The 14,309-nt window shown below is 40.2% G+C and overlaps 1 protein-coding gene across 1 annotated transcript; it reads right to left on the reverse strand.

Moving 5' to 3' along the window:
* Positions 1-1,672: 1,672 nt before the first annotated feature.
* LOC147998122 (rho GTPase-activating protein 20-like) lies at positions 1,673-13,834 on the reverse strand. Its single transcript, XM_087600937.1, has 6 exons — positions 13,701-13,834; positions 12,266-12,450; positions 10,897-11,046; positions 7,894-7,935; positions 3,176-3,270; positions 1,673-1,759 (listed from the first exon to the last, which is right to left on the reverse strand). Coding segments are annotated over exons 2-6 (438 nt in total). The 5' UTR covers positions 12,415-12,450; positions 13,701-13,834; the 3' UTR covers positions 1,673-1,757.
* Between the last annotated feature and the right edge of the window lie 475 nt (positions 13,835-14,309).

The following is a 14,309-nucleotide window of genomic DNA, read 5'->3' on the forward strand; positions in this document are numbered from 1 at the left end:
TATATATATATATATATCCACCAAAACTATAAAGCTAAGAAGTGTATGCTGACAGGAACCGGATATAGATCTCTCATGAGAGACAGTGCCAGAGCATGTCAAATACAGAGACGAATGCTAGCAACAAACCATTGAACTGAGAACGGGATCCTCATTGGAGAAATTAGAGAAAGGATTGAAAGAGCTGAAGGGGCTTGCAACCCCATAAGAAAAAGAATGCCAACCAACCAGAGTTCCTAGGGACTAAACCACTACCCAGAGAACACATGGACAGACCCATGGCTCCAGCTGCATATGTAGCAGAGGATGGCCTTGTTGGACACCAATGGGAGGAGAAACACTTGGTCCTGGCAAAGCTCGACTCCCTAGTATAGAGGAATGTCAGAGTGGGAGGCAGAAAGTAGGGGTGGTTGGAAAGGGGGTACACTCTTATAGAAGAAGGGGATGGAGACAGAATAGGGGACTTATGGGCAGGAAACTGGGAAAGGGAATAACATTTGAAATATAAAAAAAAATCCAATAAAAAAAGTTGTCATTTCACAGCAATAAAATGCTAAGACTGGAGCTAAGAAAAGGAGAAATAAGGATGCTGAAGTGCCTTGGGAGCTTTTTTGGAGTAGAAGTCAAAATCTGTGCCAACTTTGGAAAGAATATCTCTTCCTAGTAAAAGAATGGGGCAGGAGGTACAAGCAGCAAGCTTCATGAACTATCTGAGCAGGGAGCTCCAGAGGTGAGCTCTAGCAGGAAGCTCCTAGAGCAGTGCAGCCAGGGACTCCATGGGGGGACTTCTAGAGTTGTGTTGCCATAGCAGTGACAGTGGAGATTTTGATGACCAATGAAACATGAGGCAAGAAACAAAGTATAAGGGGAATGCTTGGAGCTGAGGTAAAAATAAAAATAAAAAGGGCAGAAATAAAGGTATTTATGGAAAGGGAAGGCAGAAAGGAGGAGGGGTATCTTCCATGATTCCTTGCCCATTACAATTGTAAAGGTTGTCTTTTATTTTATTTTATTTCCTTTTAATGTAGGGAGTTTAAGGGACATTTTTGAGCTAGGTGTGAGTCTGAGTCTTTAGAAGACATCGCAGAGGCATATTAGTCAAGATGGAGTGAATATTTTTGCTAATGGTGACTGGGAGACAAAGTGAGTAGTCAAGGGCATCATCCCTCATGGTCTAGAGTGGCCAATATGGAGGTACCTGTGAGGGAAGGATCATCATCCAAGCTCTGTCACCAAGAGGGTGACATAATAGTCTGAAGAGAAATCCAGGGACCTTTGAGAGGATTTTTGGATAGTTAAAGGCAGACACTGAATTCCAGAAGTATAGCCCCCAAACGTGAAAGGAAAACATCAAGCCAAACTGAGAGGAATGGGCTTGGGAGCCATCTGAGGGAGTCCACAGGAGCTGCTGAAGGTCAAAGTCAGGTGTGTGCTTCCCATTCCCAGAACACAGATTGGGACGCCAGATGCTCAAGGGTCATTACCCAATGTTCTACAGAAGGTTTTGGATGGCTAGTAAGGGGAAAGTCACCAGTTAGCCTCTGTTGGGTGAAGGGAGCAGGCACTAGATGATCTGGAAAGTGCAGAACTGATCAGGGTCCTGTCACAATCTGAGTCATGTCACCAAATTTGGGGGTTCCAGAGTTGGCACAAAACACAACCAGACAGCAAATTCTCAACACAAATAATATTTTATTTATCCTGGAGGGAATAAATGGGAGTCTTCCTCTGGATTGGGCAAAGACAGCAGCAGATGTCTCTGTAGGTGTGATTTTTAAGGAGATAAAGGAAAAGTCTAGATTAGGATAAATTGATCAGTCTTTATCTCTGCCTTTCTGTGTGTCTGGCCTTAGCTCCCTCTATGCCCACCTGTCTGTGTGTGTCTACCTCCTCCCGTGTGTGTGTGTGTGTGTGTGTGTGTGTGTGTGTGTGTGTGAGAGAGAGAGAGAGACAGAGACAGAGACAGAGAGAGAGAGAGAGAGAGAGAGAATCTTAGTGCTAAGGATTATTTCTATAAATGTACTATATCCCAAGCAAATGCTCTTTACAAAAATGTCACCTGAGCCACCTGACACTGATTTCACATTACTAACTGTGGCCCAAGAATAAAAGAAGTATCAAAGAATTCAAGAGCAGAGGTGATATCTTGTGTAAAAGCAATCAGTAAGTAGTCCATCTTAGACATATGCTCAGAATGTGGATAGAGAAGTTTTCTCTGGCTGAGATCAGGAATTAGCAGGTATAGAATCCTTCACCAAGCCTGTTGACTAAGGTTAGATCCCTCAACAAATTTGGACAGAAAGGTCAATCCAAAATGTGCTCTAATATCCACAGATGCCTTGGCACAGGCATGAACACACACATACACACACACACAGACATACACACACATACCTGCACACAGACAGACAAGCACACACAGAGAGACACATACACATATACACACACACATATACATGTACACAGACAGACATAGACACATACAGGCACACAGACACACAGACATACATGCACACAGACAGACATATACACATAGACACACACATGTACACACACAGACACACACATGCACACACATGCACACACAGACACACACACACGTGCACAGACACATTCTCAAATGGTAGTTATATAATAAGTTATCCTTATATTTAAGAGGAGATGAGAATAAAGAGCTATCATTATGCACCTGACTTATGTACAATGTACAGAGAGTCAGAGAGAAAGAAATAGCAGAAGAAAAGGTAAAACTGAAAAATGTCACCAACTACGTAAATATGTATAATTAATAGTATATAGTAGTCTCCCTATCTCATAACTCCTGCATATTTATAATTATACTTGAATAAAAAATAAGACATATTTAATTTGTAAATTAAATTTAGAACAGTTTATAATAATTTAAATTTAATATGAACTACTTACTTTTTTAGAACTGCAGCTAACTCAATTTATTCTTCCTTCATTCTTCCTAGTCCTTTTCACATATATGCATGCATGACATACACATCTACATTTTCCACACAGTAGTGTCTGAAATCTATCTCCCTCCCTTTCTCCTGCTTCTTCTTTTGCCTCTCTCCCCTACTCTACCACCCTTCATTCCCCCATTCTTATACATTCTGTTGACCTTGCTCCCCTAGTCAAGAACCCTAACTGTCTTCTTTGGCCTTACAGGCGCATGCGCTGGTGCAGCGTCGGATGTCCTCTGTGACCATCTGCAGTGCAGCACTCTTACTCTCGCCATTCATCTTGGCCTCATTGATGTATCTGCTCAAAAGCAACACAAACACACAGAACAATGACAGGAAGCAATTAGTAGCTCACTGTCAAATGAATCATTGCTAACATTTTCGTCTCTTTTCTTGTGAATGGAAGTGTGTAAACTCAGTGATGAAGTGTGGATTGAGAAGTATGCCAAGAATATTTCATCAAAAAAGACGTGGTTCGGAAGGCAGGGCATGGCTATGCGATGTGAGCTTAAGAAGCAAATCCCAACACCAGAAGTTTGCTCTTCATGGAAAGAACCAAAAGCCTTCCTAATTTCTAGGGCGGAAAGCATCACATGTTTTGAGTTTGCATGATAGAGTAACTCTGCTGGAAGGAATGATATATGTCCGTGGAGAACTGCTTACTCTAATGTGTAGACTGAAGAGAAAACAATGATCTTGTCAACCAGAACTCCTCAAGTAATAGATAAAATGTATGTTTTAACTAGAGAACAGATAGCAGCAACCAGGCTTTACATCTAGTAAAGCCACACCGGGGGGAGGGATGCATCTGACAATTTTACTAAGAAATGGTGCACTTTTCTGGGGTCACTGGTGTGCAGAGACTGCCATTCCTTTATCACTAAGGAATTAATATATGAACATTAGAAAATACCTTTGGACACCCGCGGATCCCGGCCCGCAGCAGCTCTCTGCTCCCAAACCCCGTGGGAGAGAGACCTCACCGCCTGATCAGGTGGGCACTCCTGAGGCTGCAGAGCGGAGGAGACCACCAACACTGCCCACCCCTGCCCACATCCCTGGCCCAAGAGGCAACTGTATAAGGCCTCTGGGTTCCCGTAGGGGAGGGCCCAGGAGCGGCAGGATCCCTGCGCCTGAGACACCGCCAGAACCTGAAGGAAACAGACCGGATAAACAGTTCTCTGCACCCAAATCCCGTGGGAGGGAGAGCTAAACCTTCAGAGAGGCGAACACGCCTGGGAAACCAGAAGAGACTGCACTCTGTGCACATCCAGATGCCAGAGGAAAACACCAAACGCCATCTGGAACCCTGGTGCACGGAGGCTCCCGGAAAGAGCGGCGCAGATCTTCCCGGTTGCTGCCGCCGCGGAGAGGACTTAGGCAGTACCCCACGAGCAAACTTGAGCCTTGGAACCACAGGTAGGACCAACTTTTCCCCTGCAAGAAACCTGCCTGGTGAACTCAAGACACAGGCCCACAGGAACAGCTGAAGACCTGTAGAGAGGAAAAACTACACGCCCTAAAGCAGAACACTCTGTCCCCATAACTGGCTGAAAGAAAACAGGAAAACAGGTCTACAGCACTCCTGACACACAGGCTTATAGGACAGTCTAGCCACGGTCAGAAATAGCAGAACAAAGTAACACTAGAGATAATCTGATGGCGAGAGGCAAGCGCAGGAACCCAAGCAACAGAAACCAAGACTACATGGCATCATCGGAGCCCAATTCTCCCACCAAAGCAAACACTGAATATCCAAACACACCAGAAAAGCAAGATCTAGTTTCAAAATCATATTTGATCATGATGCTGGAGGACTTCAAGAAAGACATAAAGAACTCCCTTAGAGAACAAGTAGAAGCCTACAGAGAGGAGTCGCAAAAATCCCTGAAAGAATTCCAGGAAAACACAATCAAACAGTTGAAGGAATTAAAAATGGAAATAGAAGCAATCAAGAAAGAACACATGGAAACAACCCTGGACATAGAAAATCAAAAGAAAAGACAAGGAGCTGTAGATACAAGCTTCACCAACAGAATACAAGAGATGGAAGAGAGAATCTCAGGAGCAGAAGATTCCATAGAAATCATTGACTCAACTGTCAAAGATAATGTAAAGCGGAAAAAGCTACTGGTCCAAAACATACAGGAAATCCAGGACTCAATGAGAAGATCAAACCTAAGGATAATAGGTATAGAAGAGAGTGAAGACTCCCAGCTCAAAGGACCAGTAAATATCTTCAACAAAATCATAGAAGAAAACTTCCCTAACCTAAAAAAAGAGATACCCATAGGCATACAAGAAGCCTACAGAACTCCAAATAGATTGGACCAGAAAAGAAACACCTCCCGTCACATAATTGTCAAAACACCAAACGCACAAAATAAAGAAAGAATATTAAAAGCAGTAAGGGAAAAAGGTCAAGTAACATATAAAGGCAGACCTATCAGAATCACACCAGACTTTTCGCCAGAAACTATGAAGGCCAGAAGATCCTGGACAGATGTCATACAGACCCTAAGAGAACACAAATGCCAGCCCAGGTTACTGTATCCTGCAAAACTCTCAATTAACATAGATGGAGAAACCAAGATATTCCATGACAAAACCAAATTTACACAATATCTTTCTACAAATCCAGCACTACAAAGGATAATAAAGGATAAAGCCCAACATAAGGAGGCAAGCTATACCCTAGAAGAAGCAAGAAACTAATCGTCTTGGCAACAAAACAAGGAGAATGAAAGCACACAAACATAACCTCACATCCAAATATGAATATAACAGGAAGCAATAATCACTATTCCTTAATATCTCTCAATATCAATGACCTCAACTCCCCAATAAAAAGACATAGATTAACAAACTGGATACGCAATGAGGACCCTGCATTCTGCTGCCTACAGGAAACACACCTCAGAGACAAAGACAGACACTACCTCAGAGTGAAAGGCTGGAAAACAACTTTCCAAGCAAATGGTCAGAAGAAGCAAGCTGGAGTAGCCATTCTAATATCAAATAAAATCAATTTTCAATTAAAAGTCATCAAAAAAAGATAAGGAAGGACACTTCATATTCATCAAAGGAAAAATCCACCAAGATGAACTCTCAATCCTCATCTTCGATTGGTTTATATACAAGTGTGCAATTTCTAGGCTTGAAAGTAAAATGATGCTATCTGGTGCTGGATAGAGGAGCCTTATTTTTTATTATGGCAGCTTGCTATTTTTGTAATATGGTGATTTGGTTGAACACATTAAAGTACAGTAGTAACTGATCTCCCCCTCTTCCTGGATGAGTGAGGAGATGATTAAATGTTGATGTCAGCATCCATGAGCATATTCAGATGAGCTTCTGCTTCTGTTGAAAAGGATGCTGTGTTTGATTGTGGTCCGAAGCTTTGAAGCACTACTTGGCATCTCCTTCCTTGGAGGTCTCACTGTTTAAACATAACAGATTTGATAGCTTGTTGGTAAGGTGAGGTCCAGCTTGTCTCCACTAGGACATCTTCATGTGAATCCGGTGGTTATACGGTTTTGTTCTAGGGATATTTCATTTTTTTAATAACGGTTTTAGCTGACATTCATGGAGAGAATGAATCCTTAGAAGTGTGCCACTAGTGAAAGGAAATCCTGTCTAGAGTATGTTTCTTTACAAAGCTGTGTCACACCATCCTTTGGGCCCTCTGCTGGAAAAGTAGAATCAAGTCTCAAATAATGCCTTTTAAATTGTATCCTCTAGTATTATAGATGTAGGACAGTACTGTATCATACCTCTGTGGATGTAAAATAGCTTGTACCTGCTTTATGATACGTAGTAGTGACCGTGCTTTATCAGAGCTGTTTTTAATGATGTTGCTCAGAATGTTTTCTTTCCAGATGATGATTGAGAAGCTAATTTTAAAAAAAAATGGTGCCAGGTACCACAAGAGTAACAGAACTGTGCTGTTTTCTCGGGTTTTGTTTTTTTACTTTTTTTTTTTTTAATGGAGTGTGCTGGATGTCTCTACAGTTTTGTTCAGATGACTGCAGAACCTGGAAAAGCTGTTGCTGCTGTTGATGCATAACACACTGCTATTATTGGTCTTTTTATATAAATATAAATATATATATACAGATATATAATTTGAATTTTTTGAAACTTTACCTGTGCTGTCAACTTTCGAAAAAAGTATCCCCGTTTACTGTGTTGAGTTGGCACTGTACAGAAATTAACAGCCATATTGGTCTAGAAATGTTGAACTTAAGTTTTTTCCATTTGTACAGGGGTAACACACTGTATTAAATATGTAAGGTCTTATATACGTGGGTTTGATTACAAAAACTAATAAAGTATTCTCTAAATAAAAAAAAAACAAAAAAAAAAAACAAAAAAAAAATTAAGCAGACAACCCAAGCTGCAGTTTCTTAGGGAGAGGGAAGGCAAATTAGAAGGGAACTAACATCACAGACAATCAAGTTATTGGTCCCCAGAACCACAAAGAAAACAAAAAATGAAAAACAAAACAAAAAACCCTTGAGTGTGGTGGTTCAGACCACCAACTCTCCATCACTCTGGTGGGCTGAGGTAAGAGGTTCAAAGAAGTGAATTCAAGAGCTCTATGAAAACCTCTGTCAACCTGCCCCTCCAATTACTGGTTCCCAATCTTTACCGTCTGGTCAACCCAGGAATTAGTTTAATTGTATATGTCATAGAGCTCCAGAATTATCAGAAAAGGTTATTTAGTAAGCTGGGCATGCTAGTGCAGATCTCTAATCCTAGTACTCTGGGGGCTTGGAGGCAGCCTGGGTTAAACATTGAGACCCCATCTCACAGATATAAACAAAAAGGGTTATTAAATCTATATAAAACACCATTAGTAATTAATAAAGAATATTTTTGCTTCGCTTAAAAAAAAAAAAAAAAAAAAAAAAGAAAATACCTTTGGAGGAAAAACCACCACCATTTTTTCTGTTCCTTGGTACTGTAATTTAAAAAGTGAGAAAAAATTAGAATGTGGGAAATATTTATGCTAAGATGTTTAAAATAAACATAAAAATATTATAAGTCAGTTTTTACCAATGAGGTACAGGTGTAATTTGTGTCTTCTACAAAATTGGGCTTTCATTGACCAATTCTTTAACTGGTGTCCTAATATGATAGAAAGTTCACTACTGTGAAGGCCGATTGGGAGTTTAAAGACCGGACTGTAACTATGAAACAAGAGCCTTGTTGATGTCTGGGCAATCAACTGCCCTAAGCTTTAGTTTCCTGTGTATAAATGTGTAATTAAGGCTTACAGTGTCCAAACAGCTTGAGGCTGGGTTTATATGAAGTCATGTCCCTATTCACATTAAATCACATGCAAAGCAATTGACATTTGGAGAAATCACAAGCTATTTTTAAAGAAGACCGATAAAGGAAAAAAAAAGAATCCTGTGACTTATTTTCTTATGCAGACTACAGAATTTGTAATATGTGACTTTAGTTCTCACGAAAACAGGCTTTCATTTCCGAGAGTCTCATAACGAACAATTCATTTAGCGCTAACTCCTAACAAGCCCTCTGCTTCTTCATGTAGCATTTAGAACTGTAATTAAAAGAGCCAAGTATTCACCATCATTTCTGACACTTAATGAAATTGCATGTAGCTTGAGTGTTTCCATCAAGCGACATCGGTCACATTCGCAGGGTGGTGTGAGCATCAGCATTATTTCATGGAAGAACGCGCTTTTCTTATCCAAACAGCAAATCCTGGCTCATACACCAGGGGGCGTTTTCCTTTCCTTCTATTCTTCTTTCTTCTTTCTTCTTCTTTCTTCTTTCTTCTTTCTTCTTCTTTCTTCTTTCTTCTTTCTTCTTTCTTCTTTCTTCCTTCTTCTTCTTCTCCTTCTTCTCCTTCTTCTCCTTCTTCTCCTTCTCCTTCTTCTCCTTCTCCTTCCTTCTTCTTCTTCTTCTTCTTCTTCTTCTTCTTCTTCTTCTTCTTCTTCTTCTCTTCTTCTTCTTCTCTTCTTCTCCTCCTCCTCCTCCTCCTCCTCCTCCTCCTCCTCCTCCTCCTCCTCTTCTTCTTCTTTTTTTCCCATCTTTATTAACTTGAGTATTTCTTATTTACATTTTGATTGTTATTCCCCTTCCCGGTTTCCGGGCCAACATCCCTCTAACCCTTCTCCCTCCCCTTCTATATGGGCTTCCCATCCTCGTCCTCCCTTCATTACCGCCCTCCCCCCAACAATCACTTTCACTGGGGGTTCAGTCTTGGCAGGAACAAGGGCTTCCCCTTCCACTGGTGCTCTTACTAGGATATTCATTGCTACCTATGAGGTCAGATTCCAGGGTCAGTCCATGTATAGTCTTTAGGTAGTGGTTTAGTCCCCGGAAACTCTGGTTGGTTGGCATTGTTGTTCATATGGGGTCTCGAGCCCCTTCACGCTCTTCCAGTCCTTTGTTTCAATATTTGTGATATTTCCATCTTTTAGAAAATTATGATTCATGCTTTTAACAACATTGATGCACAGATTTTTTTTTAATCTGGGTGCTACACCCAGGACTGAGGCTACAGTCACATGGAAATTCATTGTAACTTCCCATGGAATCATGGGCAGCTTCTTCCTCCAAGGAGTGGCAATTTACTGAGTCTACCATTAACTGCTCCCACACTTCCTACCGGCATTGTGTTTGTAACCAGCTACATTAGAAACGCTGGAAATTCCTATGGCCCTAACCTACATATAGACCTGCATAGCACATTTAGTAACATGGAATTATAAAACAGACATAGCTGAAGCCTCAGAGGCATTTGGTGGTTTGCATGCCTAAAAATTCCTAGGACACATTTAACTGAATGCTAATTATATTCTAAATTGTGTAGGAATAATTTCAAATTTTACCTCCTTCATTAAAAAAGCTTCATAGAAATGCTCTCAAGAAAGATTTCATATATCCTTAATTAAAAATACTTCCTCTCCTATGCAGCCTGGGACAAGTGGCAATAATGGATTATCTACAATGAGTTAGCCAATGGGTTTTTAGAAAGTAGATATTAGGAGAATGACAAGCATAAACTTCTTTCTGAAATGCTGTGGAAATGGATACCCTATGTCATTTACAGAGTCACAAACTATGCAAAGTTCAGTAAACACAGAGGTATCTTTGCTAGCTGGTTTGGCTCTGTGGTGATGCTGGAGGTTTGGGTGGAGGAAGGAGGGGAGGAGGATACCACGTGCACACGAAGAACTCTTTATGTAAATAACAAATATAAAAGCTGATGTGTGCTTGAAACACAGAGTTGGGTAGAGTTAGCAAGTCAGTTTGCATCCAAAAGACCCACTCAGGAGGTTCAGGGTGCCCAGCCAGAATCCCTTTCCTCAGTCTACCTAAGGATGCATGCAGAAAAACTCAACAAAGCCCAGCACTTGGGAATGTAATTATTTTCTTAATTCAATACTATTCTTTAGAAAAATCCATTTGGGAATAAACATAAATTTGTAAAACTAACCTGGACTTCCCAACATCACTGGAAAAGAAAGATTAAACTCATGTAGCTTTAGAGCTCCCATAATAGCAGACCACTGTGAGATGAGGACCATGGAGTAAATCCATGCAGCCCACAACCTTTACAGCACCTTAGCAGCCCCCACCTTTCACACCTTGTACAACTGTTTTCAAACTCCGCTGATAAAAATATAAGGAATCTCTCCCAGCCTGCCCACTGTTGATCCATTTATACACATTAATATGCAAAAACCAGCATCGTGGGAGGTAGAGGGGAAACAAGTGTCAACACAGGCCAGGAAAACTCAACAGTTTATACACAATCGCCTAAAAACAGATTCTTTAAAAAAAAAACAAAAAACTATAGGTTCCTTGTTTGCTAAAGAGTGTGAAGCTGACCCTGGATTTCCACAGCCTGCAGCTTGTTAATGCAGGTCCAAGCTTTAGGTCTTACCAGAAGGTGGCCACGAAATTTTCCATGGGCCAGCAAAGGAAGATGGACTTGGAGGCAGTCCTGTTGTCTCCTCCCACAAGGTCTGCATAGTCACAAATCCAGAGGTAACTCAGTGGGATGATATATTTTATCTTAAACTTCTTCTTGTGTCTAGGAAGGGAATCAAACAGCTCTATTAGCTTGCTTTGCAATGTAGGTGTAACTGCTCACGGCAATACCACTCTTCCTCTTCAGAGCAGAGGGCCACCCATCCGTCTCTATCATCCAGGCACAGCTCATCTGAAGGTAGATGGCTCTCAACAAAGCTTGCAGCTAGGAAAGTTTATATCACATTCAAACTAAATATACTTTTCCATCACCACAAAAAGCCAGAGATTGTCTGGTATTTTACAACATAAAAGTGTTTAAGATTACTGTACTGTGTATTTTTAAAAGGTGAAGATTTTAGACTCCACATGTGTGAGGCTAGACATTCCACGTCAGCAATTCTCCTCATTATTTCCCGAAGGTCTATGATGTCCTCCTTTCTTATAAGCCAAACCACGAAAGTTATATAAAAGCAAGAGACAGCTGTCCCATCCCATAACAATTCTGAGCAGCAGCCACATGCTAGGAAATATTTCATATATTCTAAGGTCATTGAATGCTGCATTCCTCAAATAACTGCACAAACTCATCTTCTCCAGACCTACTTTGCAGTTGAGGCAACTCTGAAAGCAGTCAATAAACTAGAGAATGGTCTAGACCGTGACCTAGGCTGCCCAACTGCCAGCCACAGCTCGATATGGCCAGGGCCCTGCGGTTCTCACCCACTTCTCACAGCATCTGCTGACATAAATTCTGTGGAGTAAGTCTGCAATCTTTCTCTACTTCCTTTTCTTTCCTTGCCAGAGCTGTTACCTTTTATACTGGATTTAGTCTTTGTTTTGAGAGCAAATGGAGAAATTACATGACTTTATTACAAGTGGAGTGACATGCGGCCTTTACGTCTATGTAGCATACATTTATCAAGAGGGTACATGCATCAAGAGGGTACCTGTCAGTCATATTTAGCGATATTTAATTTGGAGAAAAAATGTTTTTATACAGGTAATGAGTTCCTTAAACTTGGAATTTCCCTCAATCAGCCAGAAATGTGATGGGATTATTGGCATGTGCCAACATGCCTGGCGCTTTCTTTATTCTTGATCGTATTCTCCACAGGAGTGGACAGCAAAATAGACCTTTCACTAATTCTTATTTAAGAAGCAGGGACAAATTGCTTGCCAGAAAAAGAAAACAAAAAAAAAACCCTTTATATTATTGTACAGTTATGGACTGGTGAAATGGTCACCTTTCCCAAGGAGAAAAGGATTACATAAACACATACATATTATTAGACACAACCAAAAGATCATTCAACAAGAAGAGATGGCGCTTCTTTTTCCTCCAGCCTCTTCTGAATTCCACGGGCCCTTCGAGCAGCAAGCTTCCACGTACGCCATGAAATAGTGTCGCTTTCTCACCGTGGGTTTCCATGTGAGGAGAAAGCTTTTTCCTGGTACAGGCCAAACACTAACAGAACAGATAATCAGTAGATAGTTTATGGAATACATTTTACATGATAAATGTAAAGGTTGACATGAAATTAAAACAGTCTCAATTGTTAAAGCCAATCTCCACTACTGTGTGTGCGTGTGTGTGCGTGCGTGTGTGTGCGTGCGTGTGTGTGTGTGTGTGTGTGTGTGTGTGTGTGTGTATTGAATGGAGGTGAATAGAAATAAAATAAAATTAGATCAATGTATCAAAATGCCATAATGAAACTCATTACTGAGAAGATCTTTCTGTCTATACAGTGTGTCTTTAAATCTCCAAACCCTGGTGATGGTGATATAGTAGATTTTGAAGTCTGAAAACTCATGTGTTTACTGACCTATTAATATTTAAATTAAAAAATTAGGAAGATCTACTAAATTTCACATGAAGCCTGACTTTGAATTATTACTGATTTAAATGGTCTGACACATTGAATGGGGTTAAATAACAAAATAAGCTTTATATATCAAAAAATACTACAGTAAAATCCATTACTTTGTCTATTGTCTTAAGTAAGTTTAAAGGAAATAAAATCAAGATCGTGGAGGGTTTTTTTTCTAATTTATATCTATAAACTCAATATTTACATGAACAAAGGTTTACTCTGCCCAATCACAAGCCATAGCTTTCAAAGGAGACAGATAGAGGCAGTAGTTTTTATAAGTTAAGTTACGAATAACCAGTGAAAGTAAAGGTAAAGGGGGACATCTGTACACATGTAAGACATTGGTAGGGTGATTGTGAAATAGTTCTAATTTGTTTTCAGGTTATTTGACAACACAGATAAGTAACCATTACAGGAAATTCAATTCTATCCAGATTTTGAAAACAGATGTTATGAAAAATCAAGTAACATTTGAAACATCAAACTATTTCTGGAAACAGAAGACATCTTAATATATTTCTTGAAATTTGATCTTTTGTCAACCAGAGTCTATTGTCACAATAAGGAAAACTACTAGATAGGAAAGAACATAAAACTGCTCTCATAACTCAGATGTTCCCCTAGATATTTATCTGACTTGTAGCCCTGAGCATGTCTCCCTAACAGAATAAATGTTGCCTTCTTGAGTTGAACAGCACTGAACATTATAAACAGGAGTTACATTTCATGAGGCCAGTGGTGATGTTAAGAATTAGTTCACGTGCTCTGAAGGAAACAAATAAAAACACTTCCTTAAACCACCAGGTTCTCCTCAGGTTGAAAATGGGTGTTGAAAGGAGAATACCTTCACAGGGATCCTGGACCGGGTAGTCTTTCAAAGGACTTGAAACTCTACTTCTTCCTTGGCACTAAACATCAAAGACAACTACAGCAGTTGGCAGACCAACTGCTGAAGTGTGAGAGTTCTGCAGGAGTCATGGTGACAGACCAAAGTGATGTCATGGTTCTAAGCCTCATGTTGTAACTGAAAAGGCGTCACATTTATTTCATTTCCATTGAATTTTGGCTTAATAAAAATTATGTTTGAGAAATTTTGAGATTCACAGTAGTCAAAGGAGTAGCACAGATTCTCTCAATGTTTATAGTGATTCAAATCAATAGTAAACCTTATCTCCAAACTCTAGTGCAGTCTCGTAATCCGGTACAGATTATAGTGTGGTAATCCCTGTTGTGATGGCTAGAATGGTAAGTGATGTTTGATTAAATGATTTGACACCTGGTAAGAGCAGTTTTGATAATGTCAGGTCACAGTGAACTGTCACCTTTCAAATGGGAGCTTCTGAGAGAGCACCCAATGAGATGGGAAGTCAAGCAGAGTAGGAGACTAGTCTTTATCTCTGAAAATGATAAAGCTTAACACAAGATCCAGAAGAAAAGAAACCTTATTCAATTC

This window comes from Rattus norvegicus, chromosome X, assembly GCF_021556685.1.
Source record: "Rattus norvegicus strain SHRSP/BbbUtx chromosome X, alternate assembly SHRSP_T2T, whole genome shotgun sequence".
NCBI classification, from domain to species: domain Eukaryota; kingdom Metazoa; phylum Chordata; class Mammalia; order Rodentia; family Muridae; genus Rattus; species Rattus norvegicus.

Excerpts from the sequence above, each read along its gene's own strand:
- LOC147998122 (XM_087600937.1), bottom strand. The coding sequence starts at position 12,414 with ATGGAAACCCACGGTGAGAAAGCGACACTATTTCATGGCGTACGTGGA. Across the intron at positions 11,047-12,265 it reads TTGGTTGTGTCTAATAATAT|ACACAAGAAGAAGTTTAAGA; the intron begins GTATGTGTTTAT and ends TTCCCTTCCTAG. Across the intron at positions 7,936-10,896 it reads AATTTCGTGGCCACCTTCTG|TACCAAGGAACAGAAAAAAT; the intron begins GTAAGACCTAAA and ends TTTAAATTACAG.